The 26,102-nt window shown below is 37.8% G+C and overlaps 1 protein-coding gene across 2 annotated transcripts; it reads right to left on the bottom strand.

The window, feature by feature from the left end:
* On the bottom strand, positions 1–18,560 carry LOC127628772 (angiogenic factor with G patch and FHA domains 1-like). Of its 2 annotated transcripts, XM_052105644.1 has the most exons (16): positions 18,505–18,560; positions 18,331–18,387; positions 17,844–18,060; positions 15,752–15,851; positions 15,486–15,667; positions 13,852–13,989; positions 13,518–13,718; positions 9,985–10,051; positions 4,597–4,699; positions 4,433–4,484; positions 4,236–4,337; positions 3,611–3,776; positions 3,270–3,349; positions 2,064–2,191; positions 1,789–1,888; positions 1–1,548 (listed from the first exon to the last, which is right to left on the bottom strand). In XM_052105644.1, exons 3-16 carry the CDS (start codon positions 18,045–18,047, stop codon positions 1,342–1,344), a joined length of 1,830 nt encoding a protein of 609 aa, XP_051961604.1. In that variant the 5' UTR covers positions 18,048–18,060; positions 18,331–18,387; positions 18,505–18,560; the 3' UTR covers positions 1–1,341. The 2 variants fall into 2 exon arrangements, with proteins under 2 accessions (XP_051961604.1, XP_051961603.1); XM_052105643.1 differs by having other exon boundaries at positions 18,331–18,524.
* Positions 18,561–26,102: the final 7,542 nt, after the last annotated feature.

Here is a 26,102-nt window from a genome sequence, read left to right as displayed (position 1 = left end):
TATATATACAGTTACAGTAAGGCCGTTACAATGGAAGTGAATGGGGCCAGTCCATAAATGTTCATTTAAACATAAGTTCAAAAGTATTGCCACAAAACAAACATTATACGTGTTAACATTTGTTTAGTGTGATAAAATCGTTTACTAACCTTTTTTTGTGTAAAGTTATATACAACTTCGTTGCCATGATGGCACAATTCTGGTGTATTCTGATGTATATAAAGTATTTCGGTTTAATTGGAGTGGTGGTGGCATGGTGGGCTAAAGCACATAACTGGTAATCAGAAGGTTGCTGGTTAGATCCCCACAGCCTCCACCATTGTGTCCTTGAGCAAGACACTTAACTCCAGGTTGCTCCGGGGGGACTGTCCCTGTAATAAGTGCACTGTAAGTCGCTTTGGATAAAAGCATCTACCAAATGCATAAATGTAAATGTAATTGTATACTTTACATTACATAAATCATAATACTTTCATTTAAAGGATCCTCAGTTTAGATAGCTGATAGAAATTTGCAATACAATAAAAAAAAAACTGCATAATCTGAAATACTTCAAGTGTTTGAGGCTTTGTTTACACAAACTCAGGCCAAACAATAGCAAAACAAAATAAGTAATAAAATTAAAAGCGGTTGGGTTGCATAAACTGGTTACGAGCCATCTAGAGACAAAGTTTGCCACAAGAGCTGACTCACAACATACGGGACACTTGAAAGTAGTTTCACATGGGTTTTAAGTTTCCCAAACTACATTTTTTGTTGCCCTTCAAGGGCCACAAACAGTAGTAAAGCACTTGATACCTTTTGACAGACAGAAGACTAACTGACTAAAGATTCTATTTTTGAAGTTGTGCAACTCGTTATTTTCTGACAGACGGATAATATGCTGTTCCACAGGTCTAACTGCAGCTGTCACAGTAAATGTTGCATATTATCCACAAAACACACACCTTTACAGATATTGTACAGCTGAAGATTGGAAACCTTTAAACAAACATCTCAGAGTTCATCTGCTACTTGTAACATACATGAATATGACATACAACCATTTGCCGTTATAATGGGAGACTACCGCAAACTCAACTGAAACAAATGTATCATTGTTTTATAAACATTTATTGTTTATTTGTCCAAGATATTATGTTTGTATTTGAAATGGGAAAAGAACAAAAAACACACTGTTTGTTTAAAATGAACTAAAGTCTATTTACAAACTGTTACAACTTCAAAAGAAGCGTCTATGGTTTTGTTAATTGTAAGGACTGGTGCAGCTAGCCGAAATCTTGGCCACGCCCTGTTTTTTCTTTGCAAACCCAAAAATGGCCTTAAAGAATGACCGATAAATCACTCCGTGTCCTGACTTTTGACAAAAGTTTTAGGTGATTGGCTTGTTTCAGAATGGGCGGAGTCAGCCCTGCAGGCATCAGAGTACCGTTCCCGTATGCGCTCCCAGTTCCTCTGGGTTTTGGCTCTGGTGAGCGGAGCATCCCCTACTGACATGACGACTCCAGAACCAAGACCAGACTGGGCCTTACGTACCTGCAGCTGGATCTAGAATGCACAAAGTGAAATGAGAACTAGCTTGCCATGCAAAACCCAGAAACGACACGTTTTATCAAACATTTTTTTAGCGATATCGCAAATAAACAATATTTGGCTGGACAAACTAAAACTTGGGAAGGCGTAGGTACTGCGTTTTTGCTTGGTGGGGTAGTAACTTTACAAGTATTCATCTGATACAATGGACATTACATAAACAAAACATTGTGCAACAGGGGAAATTAGTATTACTGGGTCTTTCATTCCAGCTCCATCCTTGCCGAGACCTTCTCCTCGTTTCCAGCCCATCTTCTCCAGCATCTGTCTGCCCTTATTCTCATCTCCAATTTCACTATCAACCAAACAAAAACAGATAATGACGAAAAGCCCAGACTCTGCAGAAATATCTGTAACCTTTAAGACTTTCCATTCAGCTTCACATTGTCAGGTGATACGTGAGAACTATACAGTCATGTACAAGTCCTTTATAGTGGTAAATGTTTGACAATGAAGGTTTCATGACATACACGTGAACAGAAGCAGGGGCATCGTCTCTCTGGAACATTTCCTCGCTCCCAACTGTCTGCCGACGGTTTTCCGCTCTGTCTTTATACCTGCTGTTCTTCAGGGCCTTCTGCTCCTCATATTCACTGTTCTGAAACACGGACCCAAGTGTCTTCACATAACACACACTGAGCAGTTTAAAGCTACAATTCATTTTGATATTACTACAACAACAACATGACATTCAGTTACGAGACACAAGAACCATCAGCACATGCAATCACAGACTGCATCTGAACAAGAATGCAAACACAGGGGGCCTGGGTATCTCAGCAAGTAAAGACGCTGACTAGCACCCCTGGAGTCACAAGTTCGAATCCAGGGCGTGCTGAGTAACTCCAGTCAGGCTTCCTAAGCAACCAATTGACCCGGTTGCTAGGGTGGGCAGAGTCACGTTGGGGTAACCTCCTCATGGTTGCTATAATGTGGTTCTCACTCTCGGTGGGGCGCATGGTGAGTTGTGCGTGAATGCTGCTGAGAATAGCGTGAAGCCTCCACACGTGCTATGCCTCCACAGTAACGCGTTCAACAAGCCATGTGATAAAATGCGTGGATTGACCGTCTCAGATGGGGAGGCAACTGAGATTCATCCTCCGCCACCCGGATTGAGGCAAGTCACTACGCCACCACGAGGACTAAGAGCGCATTGGGAATTGGGCATTCCAAATAGGGGAGAAAAAAAGAATATTTCAAACACAAATGAGATTTGAGAGTTATGGTAAAGGGACAGATTTTCAGTGAATAATGACTTAAAATTCTACTCATCACACAAAGCTATCGTAGAGTCATATGGACTATTTGTATTATGCTTTCCTGTCCTTTTTGGAGCTTGAATGCTTCTGGTCACTATATACTTTTAGTGTATGGAAAAAAAAAAACAGCACCAATATGAAGCAAAATTACTCCTTTTGTGTCATAAAGGTTTAGAACTACACAAGGGTTAGTGAACGAAGACTGAATGAAAACATTTTGGTGAACTATTTCTTTAACGCCTAGGAACCATGTGATGTCCACATTCCTGACCATCAGATGGCAGCACTGGGCATTGATCATCAACAGCACTGATGTTTACACAAACACCTGACAAACATTTTAAAAGCATCTTGTGTCACCAAAAGAGTTTGTGTAGGTTTAAGCATCATTTTTTAATTAAAGAGGTGACAACTTACTTTGAGACCATATTTGACCTTTATCATCTTTAGTTCTTTTTGTCTTTGAATCTCCTTATCCTCCTTACTAAGAACAGGTCCTGAAACAACCACACACACGACACACACACACACACACACAAAATACATGAACACAACACTCAGTCTAAATGTGCGCAGGGAGGGGTTGATATAACTTTAACAATTAAAAAAATCGAATCAGCTATGCCCACGTCTCAAACACAACTTTGTTCTCAAACACAACTTTGACAACCCAGTGACCCGTTTTCATGTGTGCATTAATGTGCATATGTGTGTGTGTGTGTGTGTGTGTGTGTGTGTATATATATACATATACACACCAGAGTTCTCCTCTCTTTTATGGCGATTCAGATGTGCTATGACCTGCCCTGGTTCACAGCCGTCACATGTGTCCGTTCCTATGTGAATGTGGAAGGACAAAACTGTCTCTCCCAACTTCACTTCATCCCCGTGGGTCAAAGGGCAAGGGTCACAGCGAACTTTGGGCTGCAGGGACACAGCAACACACCAGAGTGTTAAGCAGTGATTACATTTTGATTAGTGGTGCACCAATCCAGAAATTTGAGGCCAATACTGATCACCGATATTTTAACACTATAGTTGACCGATAACGATCCGATCACTGATATGATCCCTCCATATTTTTGCAAATTATATGCAGTATATAGTTATATATAAATACCCACACACTGTAAATTCACATTCAATTAATATGAATTATGATGAAATTTGCTAACATTTATTTGAATTGAAAACAGTTCTTTTGTCACAATCAAAGAGCATTGTGACATACTGCAACCAGTAAACACCACGAGAGCATCACGCACAGCAGAGCAACTACTATCGACCCACCGCGATCGATCATGCATCCCTCATTCTGATGTATTTTTGTATAAATATTTCAAATATACTATGAAAGAATGGCTGTGTTAGTTTGAGCGTTACCTGTAGTATTCTGTTCCCATTGATGACAGTTCCGTTTTGACTGCCCTGATCTATTAGCACATAACACTGCTGTTCCTGGTCAAAATAAACCTCTGCATGGGACTTAACACACACAGAATAAAAGGTGAGACTACAATCTTCACATATGCATAAAACTGTATCGCTGATCGCAATGCACCTTTTTGTGTTTGTTTTACCTTACTGACTGCCATCTCAGGGATTCTGATGGTGTGATTACTGTCTTTCTCTCTGTGAACAGATGATACACACAAACATGTATAAAATAACCTTGTCTGCAAACTTCATAACATTAGGGATGGATAGAACCCCCCCCCCAACAACACTCTCAAAATCTATTAACCTGCCGATGGTGGCAACAGTGTCAGCCGTGAGAATGAAGAGGGTTCCAGTCTGCAGAACAGGAGAACGAACCACTGTTACCCGAACACATGGTGGCCAAGCTTCTGTAACACAAATACAAACACATTGGCAGTTAACACACAAGAGAATATCTCGAAAACACATCCAGGTCAAAATTCTCCCCAAAATCCAAAGTAAATCTAAGAAATAATATTGTTTGTTAAAAAAAAAAATGTATCCTCTATTTAGGACCATTATGTTTTTTTGCACTACGACATTATTTTCATGACAACTACACACATTTAAACCCCCAAATTGTAATTGCTGTAATGAAAAAAAATTATCTACATTTTAAAAAAAAAATTCAATAATTTTAATAAGGCTGTTGATTTAACACGTTAATTCAGTTTGATTAATTATATAAAAAATAATGCGTTAAAACATTTGTGCAACTAGCGCAATGTCCCCGGACTGTAATAAGGAATGTTCAAACATGAAGTACCACCTGTTTTCAGCAGGGGGCAGTAAGCAAAACTCCAACTACACAGGCAAGGCACAGCTGATAACAAACCACACCCAGGCTTGCTCGACACTAGCAACAGCACAAAATGAGTTCCCGTAGCTCAGCTGATAAAGCATGGCGCTAGTAATGCCAAGATCATGGGTTAAATTCCCAGGGAACACACAAACTGATATAATGTATACCTTGAATGCACTGTAAGTTGCTTTAGATAAAAGCATCAGCCAAATGCATAAATGTGAATGTAAGATGAAAATGTGTTCTTGCTTTCAAAAACAGCTGGATGGAGTGCAAATCCAAATGCAAGGATCTCCAGATGTGATTTTCTAAGTTTCAAACTAGGTTTAACTTGACAAACCTAAAAATGCTAATTAGGGGTGGATGTGGCTGAGCGGGTCGGCCACTAATCGCAGGGTTGGCGGTTCGATTCCCGGCCCACACGACTCCACGCTTGCATTGCAGTGTGAGTGTGTGAATGGGTACTCTTTTTTTTTAGATGTAAACAATTACTATTGTATCCGTTAGTTTTCTTATTATTATTATTTTGGTTGGGAGTCAATGGCAGCCCTATGAACTGTACATAGGAAAATGATGAAATTTGGCACACTGATAAAGGTGGGCATGAATAGAGCCCACACAAAATTTGTGGTCTCTAGGACAAAATCTATAATGCCATCACCATGTCAAAAATTGTATTTTCTTTTGTGCATATACCGTGAACCATTTGTCCTAGAAACAAAATTATTTTTCATCTGATTAATCTCTCTTGATGATTCAAACGGACCCCTTACATTAAAACTCTGTCCATTACAATGGCAACCAACTTGAAATAAGACGTTTACAGTTTAAACATTTCACATCCATCAAACTTGGTCTGATTTTCCCAAACAACGGCTCAAAATATTCTCCAGAAAGAGCCGCACAGAAATTATAATACAAAACTTTTTTTGCTTTGGTTTAAAAGTATTTTATTTGTTGTATTGAATTGAAACTTGTTCTTCATCAAGACCATGATCTGAGGGTGCATGCAAAGTTTGGAGTATAAATGGCAATTTTTGCCAGTAACTTTAGTCCTAAAATCATGAGGTTGGTGTCTTTGGATTCTGTGGGTCATGAGAATTCCAATGATACCAAATTTTCCCATATCGACTACAATGTGGCCATGTCAACTGAGTAGCTCAGTGTGTTTAGGCACTGGTTTATGGTTTAAAGGGTCCAGGGTTCAAATCCCCAGCTCTGCAAGTCATGCTTTTTGTGTTGTAAGCTTACTGAATGGTTAAAGGGATTTACACAATCAAATTCTAAATTTGATTTCTGTTGAAAAGTTACATGAATACGAAGATGATCAATGTGATTTATTCTCGCAGTGGATAGAGCATTGACTTGTGGAACGGAAAGGGATAGGTTTGAATCCATCCCAAGGTGACTTGAAATGTTTTTTGTGTTTGCCCTGTATGTCATATGTGATATTTGGGTTGTGCAATGGTTGCCATGTTGGTGCTTGGCCTTGTAAATGCTGCTTGCAGCAATATTTATTCTTCTTCTTCTTCCTTCCAATGGGAATCTATGGCAGCCCACCGAACCGTAGCCCCCATACCAAATTGGGGATCTCTAGGACATACCCTATAGCACAATCACCATGTCAAAAATTCATTTTTGTTTTGTGCGTATCTTTTGAACCATATATCCCAGAAACAAAACTATCTTGCATCTAATTACTCTCCTCCTGATGATTCAAATGGACCCTTCCAGTAAAACTCTGCCTATTATAGTGGTAGCCATCTTGAATTATGTCATTTCTAACTTTTTTGCCACTCTTCCTTGAAATTTTGTCTGATTTGCCCAAATAACAGCTCAAAATAATATCCAGACTGAGCTACTCAGAATGAATACAGAATTTTGTATTTGTATGTTATGTTAACAAAAATGTAACAAGTTCAATGTAAAAGTGTCTCGGGCTCGTTGGACCGATACCCGATACATCTAAAAAATTTCAATATCAGATCAGTGCATCCCTAGTGCCATGTCCACGACTCTAAATGATATACAGATTGCGGTTGTAACGTAGTCCAAATAAAATGACTACCCAACGTACAGCTACCAAGTGACATCTCCCTCAAACATTTCTCACATGCGTTCAGTTGCTCTTCCTTCTCACCTTCATGAATTTGCGTTTCCATTGCTCGGTCTGTACCATCATGTTCTGGTTGGATAGGAGATGTAGACGCAGATGATAATTGTGATAAAGGTTCTTTCTTTCCATCAGGCTCTGTGATCGCATGCTCCGAGCGGGACTTCCTGTCTTTGCGAGTCTCAGAGCGTGATCTCTTACTCCCTTTCATCTTCCCGCTGTACGCATCATCAGAAAGCGACCCGCTCTGTCTTCGTGTTTTCTTTCTGTTCGTGGAGCGCACTCTGCTTCTGTCTTGACTTTTGGCTCTTCTGGATCTTTCTGTGCAAGTGGGTGGGCTTTGGGATCGAGACCATCGTTCTTTCTTATGCAAATATGTACCATTACCCTTTCCTCTGTGGTAATTCCTTCAGGCTGTCTGTCAAATTCAGGCCTTGCCTCTTTATGGTTCTGTCAGTGAGCAAACACTCAGCCAATCAGGGATGAGGAATCTACTTCTAGCATCTTCAATAGTGTCTTCGCAATTGTTGATTTGAGGTGAAAATTGTTTTGTACAGGTCCTTCTCAAAAAATTAGCATATTGTGATAAAGTTCATTATTTTCCATAATGTAATGATAAAAATTAAACTGTCATATATTTTAGATTCATTGCACACCAACTGAAATATTTCAGGTCTTTTATTGTTTTAATACTGATGATTTTGGCATACAGCTCATGAAAACCCAAAATTCCTATCTAAATAAATTAGCATATTTCATCCGACCAATAAAAGAAGTGTTTTTAATACAAAAAAGTCAACCTTCAAATAATTATGTTCAGTTATGCACTCAATACTTGGCCGGAATCCCTTTGCAGAAATGACTGCTTCAATGCGGCGTGGCATGGAGGCAATCAGCCTGTGGCACTGCTGAGGTGTTATGGAGGCCCAGGATGCTTCGATAGCGGCCTTAAGCTCATCCAGTGTGTTGGGTCTTATGTCTCTCAACTTTCTCTTCACAATATCCCACAGATTCTCTATGGGGTTCAGGTCAGGAGAGTTGGCAGGCCAATTGAGCACAGTAATACCATGGTCAGTAAACCATTTACCAGTGGTTTTGGCACTGTGAGCAGGTGCCAGGTGCGTGCTGAAAAGTGAAATCTTCATCTCCATAAAGCTTTTCAGCAGATGGAAGCATGAAGTGCTCCAAAATCTCCTGATAGCTAGCTGCATTGACCCTGCCCTTGATAAAACACAGTGGACCAACACCAGCAGCTGACATGGCACCCCAGACCATCACTGACTGTGGGTACTTGACACTGGACTTCAGGCATTTTGGCATTTCCTTCTCCCCAGTCTTCCTCCAGACTCTGGCACCTTGATTTCGAATGACATGCAAAATTTGCTTTTATCCGAAAAAAGTACTTTGGACCACTGAGCAACAGTCCAGTGCTGCTTCTCTGTAGCCCAGGTCAGGCGCTTCTGCCGCTGTTTCTGGTGCCTGTGCACAGTGGCTCTGGATGTTTCTACTCCAGACTCAGTCCACTGCTTCCGCAGGTCCCCAAGGTCTGGAATCGGGTCCTTCTCCACAATCTTCCTCAGGGTCCGGTCACCTCTTCTCGTTGTGCAGCGTTTTTTGCCACACTTTTCCTTCCCACAGACTTCCCACTGAGGTGCCTTGATACAGCACTCTGGGAACAGCCTATTTGTTCAGAAATGTCTTTCTGTGTCTTACCCTCTTGCTTGAGGGTGTCAATGATGGCCTTCTGGACAGCAGTCAGGTCGGCAGTCTTACCCATGATTGCGGTTTTGAGTAATGAAACAGGCTGGGAGTTTTCAAAAGCCTCAGGAATCTTTTGCAGATGTTTAGAGTTAATTAGTTGATTCAGATGATTAGGTTAATAGCTCGTTTAGAGACCCTTTTCATGATATGCTAATTTTTTGAGATAGGAATTTTGGGTTTTCATGAGCTGTATGCCAAAATCATCAGCATTAAAACAATAAAAGACCTGACATATTTCAGTTGGTGTGCAATGAATCTAAAATATATGAAAGTTTAATTTTTATCATTACATTATGGAAAATAATGAACTTTATCACAATATGCTAATTTTTTGAGAAGGACCTGTATTTGCTTGTGTTGTCAAAAACATTTTTAAAGTGGCTGTTTGGGTCTCAGTTTTGAGTTGGTTCAAGAAAATGTCACTTCTGACTTTTAACACACAGTGCGAGGCAAAACCCCCATCCAAAAACTCATAATTTGAAAAGCATCCCAGTTTTTAATGTTGGCCTTTTTGATACTATTATTGACAAGAAATGAGGAGAGGGCAGAATGGGATTGGATAATGTAAAACACTTAATATGCACACTATAATCAATGAAACTATACTATACTACAACAATAAGTGTTCAACTGAATACCATACCAGACTAAAAACAAATAAAAATGAGGAAAATATTAATCACAGTTAACAGAAGTCAAATACATAATATTGGTATTGCATTGCCATGTTTCTCTAATCACATTTCACAGATTTCTAATATATGGTCGCTACATCAACTCCAGGGTAAAATATTACCAAAAACAAATCAAAACAATAATTTGAAACACAGGATGAAGTCAAGAACAACTATAAACATAAAAACGTAAAATATGGCTGCACTGAGTGACTTGTGTTTCAACTTGTACTATCTGCGCAATTATAGCCATTCGAAAACAACTGATGCTAAAACTAGCTGTGAAACCAGACCTGAACCTACCTCTGACTCCAATCCGCCTCAAATGTTCTATCTTCAACTGAGCCATTGAGTTAGTCAAATCCTGAACCTACAGCAAAAGGAACAGCACACTGTCAGCTCCACCAGGCATCAAAGCTTCATTAAAATACAACTGTTTACGGGCCCCTAATTGAGATCACTGACTGTTATTAAGACCCCACAATTCAAAGATGCTATTAATGAGAGCGAGAACCAGAAGCTGTTTTTGGAATGTTGTTAATGGTAACTCTCAGAGAAAATGCTGAAAACTGAGACTCGAACAAGATTTTTTTTTTTATTGAAGACCACCACAAAATGAAAATTGTCATTATTTATTCATTCCAATGTCACTCCAAACCCATAAGACTTTCTTCCATGGAACACAACAGGTGCATTTTTGTAAGTCTTCACAGTTAGGGTTTACTTGCTATATCATGAAAGCAAAGAGTGACTCCGGTCTGTCAAGCTCGACTCGTACATAGAGCTGCACGATAAATCGTTAAAAGATCGCGATCTCGATTCAGACACCCACGCAATCTCATTAATAATTAGTCATCATTAATGACAACAATTCTGCAATGTATATTAACGTTCCCGTGGCATACCTTTGTAAGGCGTTCAAATTTAAATTTGAAATTCACTTCAAGACACCTTTTTAAATGTTGATCTTTTAACCTTTATATGGCATCTACAAAACATAGCGTTCCTGCAAGAGACCCTGAATAAACTAAAACACACAACACCCAAAGACGTTTGTCCAGCACAGTGGTTTACAAACTGAAGGGATGCAGCCACTATTAGCTAGGAGTGTGATGGAATCTTTGCTCAGTTCAATATATTAATAGTAACTGATGCAAAAAAAAAAAGTTAAAAATAACAAAATGACCAAGATCGGACTAAATTCGCTACCCGGGCAATGTTTGATTGCAGCCGGCTGCTTTCAAATGCTCGCTTGCGTGTGTCTACAGCATTCCTGCACGAGACTCATTAATATACAAGCAGATGGGACAAATTCTTCAAAATGTTAGATCTGTGCGATGTCTAAATGTATATAAACTGTCTGATATAGGCATTCAGTATTAATGTATATCTAATAATCACACAGTAAAGAGTGTTAAATATTTCAGTAGTTTCATTTTGCATTAAATTACTTTTTTAATGTTTTTAAATAATCTTGAATGATTCCTTTAAAGGTTTTTTTTTTCTAACAAGAGAAACATTGAAGGCATCATTGTTTTAATTTAAATTAATTATACATTTTTTTGATTGTATATTTGATTGTATATTTGCCTACCAGTGCAAAACCAAGTTAACATCGAACTGTTAATGAAGCTTTTTTCCACTCATTTGGCTTTTTAATTCACATGCGAGAAACAGGCTAAATCGTTTAAATTTTGTATTTTTTTATCAAGAACTAAAAACAGCAACAACATTTTTAACAGAATGTAACCAACAACCGGAACAAAGTGATTTTCAATTGTTCCGGAGAGAAAACTTATTTGCCATTGTGGATGTCGAATTCTGTGAAATTAAGACCTTTTTAACAACCATGTATAATTACAACATATACAGCTAAACAATAATGAATTATTGTTAGATATGATACATTTATACAGATATGATACATTTATACAGACTTGATGCTGTCTGGTTTTGACTGAGAAGCAGATCTGTAAATAAAATGATATTTAACTGTTAATTAACTGCTTATAATGATTTCTATGTCGATAAATCCACTACACAGGAAAATAATTAACTGCTTATTTGTGTTTATTTTGGTGAGGCAAATTACTTATTTTTCCTCTTACAAGATCTGGCAACACTACAATTGGTATTTCACCCACCCCTGTGCGTTATTAACCATTCTTTTATTTTGTTCTAACCGGTAAACATTTGGAAAGGAGGCTGCAGAACTTTTGAACCAGAATGAAACATTTGAATGCAAAACTTTTCCTTTTTAGTACCCGTTTTTTCCCGTCTGCACTTTTTTTCTCCAAAGGGATTTTTATAATTTTTTTGCAAATAGTAACAAGGTGCTGCTTGGTTTATGATTCATATTCGTTGCGCCCTCTTGTGGATTTATGACATTTTAAATGTATATATTTGAATTACAACTTTATTGCATTTTTGCATAGATTGAAGCAGAGAACATTGTCAGAACATCTTACTATGTTTAATACCCTTATGTCCAGGTTTTGTAAATCACTGAAAAAAGCATTTTTCTTCAGAATCGTGATCTATATTCTAAGCAAAAAAAAAAAAAAGTGATTCTCAATTTATCCAGAAAATAAAGCTCTTAATTCAGATATTGTGGCTACGTCATGAACACCAAATCTCGTTATTTCTCATTGAGACTCAAGTCACCAAATGTCATGACATCATGTCCTAAGAACCAAGGTGAGGTTCTGATGCTATCAATGCCATTATGGATGCCCCAGATTATACGGTTTCAATTTTCACAGTGATTAAAAATATCATATAAAGAATTTAGAATCTACAATTAAAAAACTAGAATTTTTGTATTTACAAATTGCAAAAATATGATATATATATATATACACAATCTAAAATAGTTTTTCGTCAGATTTTGTAAGCCTAAATGTGAAAAACTCTTGTGCCTGGGTCGGTAGTAGAGCTGTTACTATGTTACGGACGGTGTCCGCGTGGTGCTTGGCCAGGTGTTGCAGACTAAACGTTAACTGTCCATTGATGTGAAACTGGGGCTACACACGAACTTGAAAATATATACACACACACAAAAAAGGGACTTTAATTGGCTGTTTGGAAGCATTTAAATGACTGAGGATTACTGAACGTGAAGGATTAACAACATGCAGGCAGACGTCAAAAACTGATGCCATTACACGTTGCGCACCCACATTAATCTTGCAGTTATGCACTCCAAGCACTCTGGTTACATTTAATCGCATCATTCTGCACCTGGGATGCGGTGTTGCGCCCTATATTGCAGCATCTCTTATTACATACTTCTTATTTATTTGTTGTATATTTATCAGTTTTCATATTGTAGGGCTGTGCTTAGCATCCAAAGAAGATCCCTAAAAAAACGCATCCACTAACACATTCAATTGCGATATGATGACTTTTTTCAGTGCTGTTGCATAATAAGAAAATGTGCAAATAATCGTAAAGCAGGTTAACCGCAATTTTTTTCTCGGCCAGTAATCTATCTGTCAAAAATGTTCACCATGGCATCACTAGCCGCCATTATTGTTTTACAGAGTTTATTAATGATTGTATTTCATTTGAGATTTATATAGCTTCAGAAGACTTGGTATATCGTGCAGTGCATTAGTCGAATTGATTAATTTTACTGTGGTTTTATGGAGTTTTTTTTGTCACTATTTGAGCTTGACAGAGTCAATATTCACTTTCTTTACATGGCAAATAAAACATTTTTAAAATTTCTGTGTACCAGGCGGGGTGGGGGGGATTGGGCTGAAAGCGAAGATTCTTCAAATTGGGTGTCTGATTTTGATGTCTGAAAAGACAATGCATTTCCATGTGTATCTCACCTCTCCGTCGGGATAGGAAGCTCTATCTGTATTCTTCACTGACTTCCTGTTTTTCCAGTCTTTGGTTTTCCTCTGTGGTGTCTGCTCCGCTTCGGGTTGTGCAGCAGGCACCTCTACTCTAGAGTGGAATTGGTATTTTCCGCTTTCTGGGTCATAGTAATAGTACATGCCTGTGTTGGCATCATAGTACAGCTGACTGGTCTGGAGAAGAGGAAAAAACACATTAGCACAGGCGATTAGTCAAAATTACACAAATAATGACAAATAAACAGCAGTCAAACGTCCCACGAGAACTTCATCTAGAGATTATATAGATTGTGTAGAAAGAACTTACAGAGTCATAGTAAAATCCAGTACTGTGGTCGTAGTACATGCCGGAACTTTCATCAAACACAAAGTTGGTCTGGTACAACGCCTCCTCGGCTGTTGCTCTGAGCATGTCAGCTACCGAGCCACCTTCTCCAGAGGCCTCCTGACATGAAAACATGGTCACACCTTGAATAAACTGGCCGATAAATATCACTGTTTTAATAATAATTCAGCATTTTTATTATCGTTACTGGATATAAATTGGCTATATTTGTTTTGGCAATACTCTGGATTATTATAGACATAATTTAGACTGTTTATGCTATTGATGTTACGTTTCGAAACCGAAGCCTGTGGCAAAAAAACAACACATTCCACATTGAAGCACTGTATCACAGCTTGATACATTTTTTCAAAAACCAAGTGATCCGTGATGTCCGAAACTTATTTTGGCTGAAAACCACATGACATTTACATTTTATGCATTTGGCGGACGCTTTTATCCAAAGTGACTTACAGAGCCCTTATTACAGGGACAATCCCCCCGGAGCAACTTGGAGTTAAGTGTCTTGCTCAAGGACACCGTGGTGGTGGCTGTGGAGATCGAACCAGCAACCTTGTGATTAACAGTTATGTACTTTATTCCACTACGCCACCACCACCTAATGAAGTCGCATATGCACGGTCCCATGTTAATAAAATGTTACTGCCCAGCCCACAAGCATATTTTTTCCCCAACCTACACGTTCAGTTTTTTATGTTCATTCGTGTATTAATGATTAATTCACTCTCATATGCTGTATTTTGACATTTTATCATAACACTTGAGTCTTGAATAACTGGGTTAATTATAAACACTTAAGTGAACAAAAAAATTGATAATAATTGTTATTGCTTCAACCAAATAACATCGTCATCCACTGAGGCTTACTAGGTGGGCTTAATTTTTTGACCAACAGATGGCAGTTTATTGAACTGTGTACAGAAGCTTCCAGTAATGAACCCATTTTCAATACATTTGCATTTAAAGCCCCATTGCTTCAGAAAGCTTAATTTGGCCATCGCTAGTTTATGCTTCATTTTAGATTATTTGAATATATAATAGGTTGTTTTGGCTGCATGTTGGACAATTTTGACCATTTAATAAAATGGTTGGATTAATTTGGCTACATTCTGATCCGTTTTGGCTATATGTGGGATTATTTTGGACACATGTTTGACTGGTTATGCTATACATTAAATATACATCCAAAATAAACTAACTGTTTGGGCTATATGTTACAATATTTAGACTACTTTGGCTATAGGTTGGACAATTTTTACCATGTTTTAGACAATAGTTTATGCTATATTTTAGATTAGTTTGGACTGTTTTGGCTACATGTTTAATTATTCTGTTGGTTTATTTCAGCCATATATTAGACTGTTTATGCTATTTATTTTGGATGTATATTACACTGTTTTGGCTAGATTTTGGAATGCACTGATGTTATTTCTAATTATGTAACATGACCACAAAATTAATCAATATTCAACACTCTTTATAAAAGTCTATTTTCGAAATCTGCCGAGCAACAGGGTTTTGCAAAATGACTCTTCAATATCAAACACACAACCCATGTCAATAGTCTCATACATAACCGAACACGATTCTAATACCTCTGTTTGCAGGAAATCTCTCAATCCATCTGTCTGCTCTGGATTAGATGGTTCTGTTTTTATGGGATGCAACTCAGTGTGTTCCGATTCTTCTTGAGTTTTCGTGACAACATTCTCCTGCGTTTCTGCTGCTGTCTGCGTTCCAGACTGATAGTATCCGCCATAGTAATAATTATAATAATCTGTTTTCAGAAAAAGACTTTCACATCAATGCTGCAAGTGACCCGAGTCATTAAGCTATAACACAGAAAAAGAAATATACTAACCTGTCTCTGTCCAGGTGTATTCCTCCGTCTGAGTCTCAGCATCCACTTTATCTTTCTCTCTTTTCTTTCTCTCATGGATTTCTGCACTCAGTCTATCAACCTAAATCACAAAAACCAACAGCAACAAACAGAATGCCATCAAGAAACACATCACCATCAACAAGCAAATGTCCTACACCAAGTTTTTCAAGACTTTACACTCCTCATGACATTTCAAGTGAAGCATTGTAGTTACTGGTTCAAGCGTTGAGACCAAAAGGTATAAATGCATAGTTCAACCCAAATTTAAATTAGGTCATCATTTACTCATAGTCATGTTGTTCCAAACCTGCACGGCCTTCTTTTGTGAAACAGTAACATTTATTGCATTCTTTTCCACACAATGAATATGAATGCAGACTAAAGGCCCCGGAGCCAAAAAGAAGTTCGAAACAGCAGAGCACCGGCATACTGTTTGAACATTCAGATCATGGCCACACTGCTGGGGGAGGCATTAAAAGGATGAAGCATTTAAATATGAAGACGCTCAAGACCAGGGACTAAAAATCGTTCAAGGAACGAGAACCAAAAACGAATGAAAGTTTTTGCAGAATGTAACCAAAAACCGGAACAAGTGATTTTCAATTGTTCTGGAGTGAAAACTTTATTTTGAAATGCTGCTAACCGGTTATAACCAGTTCATCTTGTTCCGATAACTTTTTCTTGAAACTAAAAGGCCAAAGATTATATCACAGTACATTATTGGAAATACATCACTTCATGTTGCCCCAAAAAATGTAATGTGCTTTGATCCTGAGGGAATCACACATTTGTGTTTTCAATGACTTTATGCCTCATTCGTAGAATTCACACAAGATTAGTAAAATAAAACCACTCTGTGATTTTAAGTCATATATGCAATATATAATGTGTAATTTGTTATGTTTACAGTTTGCAGCATGCTATATGCAGCCATAATATGTGCAGATTACAATCTGTTATCGGAATTTATGATGACACCGATACTACTCCAAAGAGTGGTGTTAAGCAAGCATATCTTAGATGTGTGAATGGCTTTTGGCTGTAGATGGTGCATGAGTGAAGCAGCACATACATTTTTATGTAGACTCATAAAAAAAATGCATGACATGTTCTTGGAAAATGTTTATGCAAACGATCGTACAGATGTAGGTAAATTTGCACTACCTCGCTAATAACTGCTTGCCAGTGTGTACATGTTGACTGATCTTAACTGAATGAATGGGAATTAGCTGTCAGTATCAAAGTAGGTGGAGCTCCAGGTCACACCTAACAATGACGTGGCAGTAAATATGCCTTTAGTAGCCAGCAAGAAGTTTTTCTGATAGTTTGTCCCAGTGAGCATTACAAACTCAAAAACACTTTCTTTTTGGCCACATTTTTTTCAAAATGACATCATCCATTCATTCTTCGATTTCGTAGGAAATGTGCAGGGGTCTCAAGGCTATCTTTCCCTACAATTCTGCCTAACATCATTTTTCGTGCTCCACTGAAGAAAGAAATTCTTTGGAAAAACATCAGATTAACTAAATGATGATCGAGTTTCCTTTTTTGGCTGAACTACCCAGTATATTAGAGCTACTAATACAACTTACTCCTGGAGTCGCAAGTTCAAATCCAGGGCGTGCTTAGTAACTCCAGCCAATTCTCCTATGCAACCAAATTGGCCCAGTTGCTAGGGAGGGTAGAGTCACATGGAATAACCTCCTCGTGATCGCTATAATGTGCGGTTTTTGCTCTCGGTGGGGCGCGTGGTGAGTTGTGTATGGATGAAGTGGAGAATAACATGGGCCTCCACACACGCTACGTCTCTGCGGTAACGCACTCAACATGCCACGTGATAAGATGCACGGATTGACGGACTCAAATGCGGAGGCAACTGAGATTCGTACTCCGCCACCCGGATTGAGGTGAGTCACTATGCCACCACATTGGAGCACATTGGGAATTGAGCATACCAAATTTGGGGGATAATAAAAAAAACTCCTTTGAACTACTACCCCTTTAACAGGAACAGAGTAAGATTGTGAACTGGCTCCAGCAAAGGAATATGCCAGCACAAACTGAAGCTCACCTGCTGTCTGAGCTCTTTATTGTAGCTATCTGTTGTCTTCTGCAGTCGTTCGCTTTGGCTGAGCTGTTTCTGTAACTTCTGAAGTTCATCCTTACATGTATTCAGTTCCTGTTGCAGTGCCTCTGCTTGCGATCTCAATGAGAAAAGCTCTTCTTCCAAACACAGATCATTGGGTTCAGGGTCTGGCCTATCCTCCGCAGCCATCACTGGGTATGTTCTGTTAGAAATATGTACATCAGAAAAATAAAGAATAACAGACAGCGATTACACAGAGAAAGCGTCACATTATCCAAGAAGTCGAACCAATCAGAGAGCAGCACAATGATGAATATGCATCTTATGCAAATGATGTGCTAACCATCACTACTAACAGAAACTAGCCATCACAATTACCTTAATCTGCGAATTGCAATCACATAAACGAACATAAACCAGATTATTTAAAATATGTTTATATTAATGCACATTTGTCACCCGTACTCCTCACCGATTTAAAGCACCCGTTTTCTCTGCCCTTTATAACGGTCCCCACGCGCGCGTCAATCTGTAAATCAAAGGTAAACATCTTATGACTACTGTGCATTGGACACATATTCGTGTAGATGTTTGTGTGATCGTAAAGTACGTTACAGGGAGCAAACTCGACGAACTTTAATCCTACTTCAACTTTCACGTTGAAACGTCATGGCGTACGCGTAGCTCATGCGTCATCTTCTTCTTCTTCTCGTTTTATGGCCGTTCACTCCTTTGGAGTATTACCGCCACCTACTGTATACTTTGCGCACATGAGTAATGGATCTGATTTAAAAAAAAAAAAAAAAAAACTTTTACCATCCCAGAGTATCAGAGCCCGAGCTTCAGCTGACGCTGCGTGTTCAGCTCCTCCAGCTTCCACACTGAGCTCCTCAATCTCCAGGATGATCTGAGCTTGCTCTTCCTCCTCAGGCTCTAGATCCTGTGATCTAGACCTGTAAGCTCTAAAAATGTTATCACGTCCTTAAACCTCTGTCTATCACTCAAACCCTTTCCCAAAAGGTCCATGATACTCACTGGCCTGTTCTTTATATTACTAAAAAGACCACTACGCTGTTCTTCATATTTACTACAGTTAAAAAACACATGTTCTACTGTTTCAATAATACCACATTCATCACACATACCATTTCCATGCTTTCCCATTAATGCCAGTGTTGATTTTAACCCTGTATGACCCATCCTTAGTCTAGAAGTCATTACCTCTTCCTTTCTATGTCTTCCATAGCACGATTCTTTTTCCCTACTGATTTTACAATACTATAATACCACCTACCTGTACTGCTACTTTCCCATCTTTGTTGCCATAATCTTATTATTTCTCTATTAATTATTGATCTAACTTCATTTCTTCCTAAAGGTATCTTAATATCTACCAAGTCTTTCCTTAACGCTTCTTTTGCTAATTTATCCGCAATTTCATTTCCTACTATCCCAATATGTGCCGGCACCCAACAAAAGTATACAATTATACCCTCTATGTTCAGCCTATATAATAATGTATAAATTTCTACTATCAGGTCTTCTCTGTCAGTTTTTGTTGACAATATACTTTTAAGTGCTGATGCAGAATCTGAGCAAATTACAGTCAGCCATCCTATTTGGCTTAGTCTGCTCTAACCACTGCAGTCCTACTATTACAGCTGTTAGTTCTGCTGAATATACAGACATTTTATCACTCAACCTTAAACTTATTTTTGTCTCAAATTTTGAAATATATACTCCTACTCCAACTTTTTGTTCGACTGGGTCTTTAGATCCATCTGTATAGATCTGTATACAAGAATAAAAATGTTCTCTCATAAAACCATTGATTTCATTAACTATTAGTATATCTTCCTTCTGCTTTCTCCCGATCCTCCAGCAATCTCATTTCAACATTAGGTTCAGGAATATTCCACACTGATACCCCTTTTAATGGCATATTGGGACAAATAACTACATTTTCCAGACCACATTCCTTAACCCATTGTTTATACTTCCATCCAAAACTATTCCCATTATTCTTCTTATATTCCCAACAGTCATTTAAAATTGCTCGTGTACAATGACTCTTATTACAACCCTGCAAATTAACCCAGTACATCATTGTAAGCTTTTCCCTTCTTAAATCTAGTGGCATCTCCCCCATTTCAACCCTGATGACATCTAGAGGGGTTGATCTTATTGCTCCACAACAGATTCTAAGTGCCCTAGCCTGTACGTTGTCCAACTTCTTTAGCTCTGATTTTGCTGCACCACCATACACTGCACACCCATAATCTAAACTAGACCGTATTAAGGCTTGATATACATGTAGTAGTGCGCTTTTCCTTGCTCCCCACTCATATTTGGCTATTGAAGTCATGCAATTTATTACTCTTTTGCACTTGTTCTCAATTTTCTTAATATGTCTATTCCATGTTAATTTTCCATCAAATATTAGTCCAAGGTATTTAAATTCTGTCACTCTTTCTAATAATTGACCATATAATTCCAAAGTCAATTGTTCCATTTTTCTTTTCTTAGTAAAAACCATATATTGGGTCTTTAATACTGAAAATTTTAGACCCCATTCCACTGACCACCTTTCAACTTCGTTTATTGATTCTTGTATTCCTTTGATTACATTCCCTAAGTTCCTACCTCTTTTCCACACTGCACCATCATCTGCATACAGTGCCTTCCCTATACTTGGTTTAACTCTTTCATAAATATCATTAATCATTATGTTAAATAAAATTGGACTGATTACACTTCCTTGAGGAGTCCCATTTAGAATATCATGCATTGTTGAGATTTCTTCCCCTATCCTAACCTGAAATGTACGTTTAAACAAGAAATCCAATATCCAGTTGTACATTCTCCCCCCTACTCCGATTTTATCTAGCTTAATTAATAGTCCCTCCCTCCATAAAGTGTCATATGCCTTTTCAATATCGAAGAAAACAGCAACAAGAAATTCTTTCATTGTTAAAGCTTTTTAACCTCACTTTCGAATAATAACAAAGCATCCATTGTAGATCTTTTCCTCCTAAACCCACTTTGGGCTGATGACAAAATCTCATTTTTCTCCAAAAAATAATTTAATCTTCTTACTATCATTTTTTCCATCACCTTACATAATGTAGATGTAAGAGCAATTGGCCTATAACTACTAGATTTTGTAGCATCTTTACCTGGTTTTGCTACTGGTATCACTATTGCATTTTTCCACTCTTTGGGTAAGGTGCCTTCACTGCATATCTGGTTATATACATCCAGTATTACTTTAATGGCTACATCCGGTAAGTTTTTTAACATACTATAGCTTATCATGTCTCTCCCTGGTGTTGTATCCTTTGAATTACTAATAGCAATTTTTAGCTCAAAGAGATTAAAATCATCATCCATGTTACTATCAATTTCTTGTTTTTTCTTACAAACATTCTCATACATTTTATTTAACTCTTGTCTTCTTTTTAAAAACACATCACTCAAGTTTTCAATACTATGGCAAATGTTTTGGCCAATATTTCTATCTTTTCTTTATCCGTTCTGGCCACCTTTCCATCTTCCTCAATTACAGGAACTTGTTTGTGAGTATTAATACCATTCATTTTCCTTACCATTCTCCATACCACATGCATTCCAGTCTCTCTCCCAATTGTGTTACAGAACTCCTGCCATGCTTTCCTCTTTGCACTTTTAATTACCCTTCTTGCAGCTGCCCTTTTTTTCTGATAATCTATTACTGTATCTTGAGTTATTAACCTTTTTAAAACCCGGAATGCCTTATTCCTTTCTTTAATTGCCATGGTGCATTCTTCAGACCACCATGGAACATTTTTCTTTCTTTTTTCCATTGCCTCTTATTAATGGAATAGATAGGTTCGCTGCTAAAATAATTTCACTTACTACTTTTTTATATCTCTCCTCAATACTCCCTTCCATCTTCATATTTTTGAAATTTTCTTCACACAACACACAAAACTCCTCCCATTTTGCCTGTTTAAATCCCCACCTTGCACACTGGTTAAAGGGGTCATGACATGAGAAACCAAATTTGCCTTGATCTTTTGGTATATAAGAGGTCTTTGTATCATTAAAACGTCCTGCAAGTTTAATATTTTAAGACGTCCTCCCCATTCTAAACGAATCATTTATTTAATCAAGCTCAAAATACAGCTCGTTCTGGATTCATGGTTAGAAGTGACGTGTCGGTTAGAAGTGACGTAACAGCGTTTGCATATGACCGCCTCCAGCACAAGATAACTACGCTTTAAGCGCAAGACAACTACGCTCATTTCAGTATCGCCGTCGCCTCACAAGTGTTCAGTCGATGGACAGCGAGCTCTGACAGAGACTACTTGTGCACAGGAAAATTACGATGCCACACAGATGTGCTGTTCCTGGCTGTGGTCAAACAAAACCTCTGAATAAGCTGCCGAAAGATCCAGGCGTCAGGGAAAAATGGATGCAGTTTATTTTTTGCGGACGTCCCAGTCACGGCAGTGTTAACTTAAGTGTTTGTTCTGTACATTTTAAGGATGACTGTTTTGAGAACAAATCTCAATATGATGCTTTCTTTGCCAGAAAACTGTTGCTCAAAGATAAGTCCGTGCCGACTATTCTGGGAACAACGACGACGCATAAACTGTAAGTAGGCCTAATCTATTTTAAACTTTAAACTACTTTTTAAAGCGCAATTTCATTCATTATGAATAATCACAGTGTTTTTACTTAGTTTACTTGCATATTGTTCTGGCTGGGGCGTCAATAATTGATACATAGGCACTGACGTTAGCCAATCATAACAGTGGGCGTTAACACTGAAGTCTTAAATGGAAAACGCCCCCAAAACAGACTGTTTGAATCAGAGGATGAGAAACAGGGTGGGAAAAGGTCATAAATCACTAGATTTTAAAAGTTTTTCTTAAAAAAAAAATATATTAATACTATAATTGCACCTAAGGGAACATAATAATACAATAAAAAAAAACATGTCATGACCCCTTTAAAACTTTGCTTTTGTACTGCACTCTGAATCTCACAGACTATAGGCCAGTGATCACTGCCCAAATTATCCTCTTGTACGCTCCAAGTGCACTTACCTGCTAATGCAGCTGATGTTACTGTGAGATCCAAACATGACAAGCCGCCTTTAACGATATCCATTCTTGTTGATTTCCCATCATTCAAACATACTAATGAGTGTTCTTCTATAAATTCTTCTACAACTAACCCATTATTGTCTGTACTCTTACTACCCCATAGACCATTATGTGCATTAAAATCCCCACATATAATGACTTTACCCTGTGACTCACCCATCACATCTTCTAGAATACTATTATTTATTTCTTTGCATGGGTTATAAAAGTTTGAAATTCTAATTCCTTCATATCTCCCCGTTACTTCTATACTTACACATTCTACATTATTACTTGTGTTTATTCTCTTATATATTATATTTTCTTTAATAAATGTTGCACACCCGCCCCCTCTTCCAGTTACTCTGTCTTTCCTCTCTACTACATATCCATTGATCTTAAAGTCCAAAGAATTGTTTAACCATGTCTCTTGAATGCACATGATGTCTGGTGTCTTTTCCATTTCTGATATATGTTTTTTAAATTCTTGACCATTTGCTATTAAACTCCTAGCATTCCAATGTAGTAGTAGGAAAGACATCGTCCAGCTAAGGTTTATTACTCTGAGTCATACCCATGGCAGCAGTTCCTTCCTCCGCTTTCAAAATCCCATGCACCTCCTCTGCTGAAACTCCTGTTAACTTGAGAAATTTATTAGCACATCCTACGATAATCCTTAATTTATCAGATCGCTTTTCCACTTGTGAAGTGCCATTCACCACCGCACAAATGAATGCCACAAAGTCAATTTTGTTTACTGTGATATGCAGATCTGGCTCATTCCTCTCGTGATTCACTTCTCTCTGAGAATAGGATTCCATCCTTTTCCTGGCACATTATTTACCTTCGGTTCAGCTTTACTTTTGTCTTTTACCTTACGCATAGCTTCTGCATATGTTAAATTTTGCACAGTTTTTATTTTTTGAACTTCGCGGGCTTCTTGTTGTACAGGACATCCTGCGTATGCTGCGCTATGTCCACCGCCACAGTTACAGCATTTAATCACTATGCCCTCCTCACACTTGCCATATTCATGTTCCCCCACACTTTACACACCGCATTCTCCCTTTACAAGAATTTGCAGTATGTCCCATCCGTTGGCACTTGAAGCATCTCAAAGGTGGAGGTATGAACTCTCGCACCAAGAAGCTAACAAATCCTAGCTTCACTCTTGTGGGCAAATTACTCCCTTCAAACAGAATCATCACACTCAGACTTTCACACCTTTTGTTGTCTTTCCACATCTGCAGTCTTCTAGTAGAGATAACTGTGCCTCCACTTAGATTTCCTTTAATATCATCCACACTTACATTAAGAGGTACTCCTGAGATAACCCCTCTGACTCCATTACCTATTTCTGTGCATGATATCTTTCCTCCTGCCAGCGTTTTCATTTTCAGAATTTTTTGTTTTTGCTTTTCATCCTTACATTTAATCATTATTCTTCCATTATTTAGACAAGCTACAGCTTTCACAACTCCTATCTCTTTCTCAATTGCTTTTGATAATTTAACAGGATGAGTTTGTTGTTCTGACTGCTTAGCAAAAGTAATTAGGACCTTGATTTCTCTTTCCTCTTCTTTATCAGCTTCACTTCTCGTTTGTTTTACTTTATTAATTGCTCGTTCACAATCAGATCCATCACCCATGCTGCTCTTTTTCTTCCTTTTATTATACCTTACTTCTTGATAATCCATTTCTTGTTCATTATCGTCATCCGATGTTTCTCCCCACACTTTCCTCCCTTCCGCCGCCATTCTTCCTCAAAAAAAACCAGCTCAAGTCTCTTCTTGCTTCTCTCGACCGCCGATCAGTTTGAATTCAGACGCTGCGTCTCCTTTTAAGATAGCTAAATCAACTTCTGCGATCAAACGATTAGCACATGGAAGTTACTGGCGGCGTCCATCTTGGCACCGAGCAGCTCATGCGTCACTTCCGCTTATTGTGCTTAAAGCACCACAGTACCCCTAGTGTAGACTTCTGCTCACTGCAGTGCAATTTAATTTGCCATAGTACCAGTGGGGGTGTGCAGCCACAAGTGTATGGAGCCAGAAATACGACAAAACCATTTGAATTAGAATTGTAGAGTTTTGAATTTGAATTATAAGTGTGATTTCGCAAAATTTAGTATTACGTGGTATTTAAAATAGGTTTGAATGTTTTAAACACAAATCCTGGACATTTCATATTTAACCAAATTGAATATATTTCTTATGGCACAATTTTATAAATATGTATTTTGAAACAGCACATTTTTTGTTCTGAATTCTTACACTGTAAATATCCCGTTTTAAAAAATACAGCTTCAAGATTTCAAGATGAAGAAGTAATTCAGAAAACCAAATTCAATATTCTCAGAAATGTCATCACAATGAAATTCAGAATGTACAGAAAGTGGGTCAGAGATCAACTTCCGTGTTCCTCAATTTACACAATTCTAATTCAAACAGTTTTGTCATATTTCTGGCTCCATACAAGTGACAACCTTTGTTTATTACCTAAATTATGAAGGCAGATGCATTTATATATTTATTTATGTTTGATAATGAAAACACTTGTTTATCATGACAAGAAAAAAATATCTGTATATATATCAAGAAAGGAATTGTAAATCTGTAATATGTAAATCATAAAAAAAGAAAAAATACATGTCTAATCTCCTTGGACCAATGCATTTATTTGTTTACACATGTTCCAAATTCAATGGAACATCCAGGTCATTATTTAGTTAAAATTTGTATTGAACTTTCTGAATATTCATACAATTACAAGACTTTCACATATATTTCAACACAAACAGTATTAATAGAAACTAAAACAGATTAAAAGTGCATCACAAACATATACAATTCATTAAGAAATGACACGTTTTCCTGGCTTTCAAAGTAAATAAAATGGGCTGTTTGGAACTGATCCACTTGAATATAATATTATTATAATAAAAAAGGCATTTACTAAAGAGTTTGTAATTTTGTGTGGAATTTTTTTTTAAAGAAAAATATTATATGAAATCCCCAACTTCCTTCCTTTTATTATGCAAGTGAAATAACAGTTTTTTTTTTTGTTTGTTGTTGTTTTGTTTATTTCTTTGATTTGATTTTGGGCAGCAGAGGGC

The sequence above is a fragment of the Xyrauchen texanus genome, chromosome 35 (assembly GCF_025860055.1).
Source record: "Xyrauchen texanus isolate HMW12.3.18 chromosome 35, RBS_HiC_50CHRs, whole genome shotgun sequence".
In the NCBI taxonomy this organism is placed as follows: Eukaryota; Metazoa; Chordata; class Actinopteri; order Cypriniformes; family Catostomidae; genus Xyrauchen; species Xyrauchen texanus.
The sequence above is the reverse complement of the archived record's forward strand: the minus strand, read 5'-3'. Positions and strand labels throughout refer to the sequence as shown.

What these genes read in the sequence shown, in the direction of transcription:
- LOC127628772 (XM_052105644.1), bottom strand. Translation starts at nt 18,047, where the DNA reads ATGGCTGCGGAGGATAGGCCAGACCCTGAACCCAATGATCTGTGTTTG. An exon ending in CTTCCTATCCCGACGGAGAG is followed by an intron (nt 10,052 to 13,517) that starts GTGAGATACACA and finishes CTTTTGCTGTAG; the next exon opens with GTTCAGGATTTGACTAACTC. An exon ending in GAGGCGGATTGGAGTCAGAG is followed by an intron (nt 4,700 to 9,984) that starts GTAGGTTCAGGT and finishes TTTGTGTTACAG; the next exon opens with AAGCTTGGCCACCATGTGTT.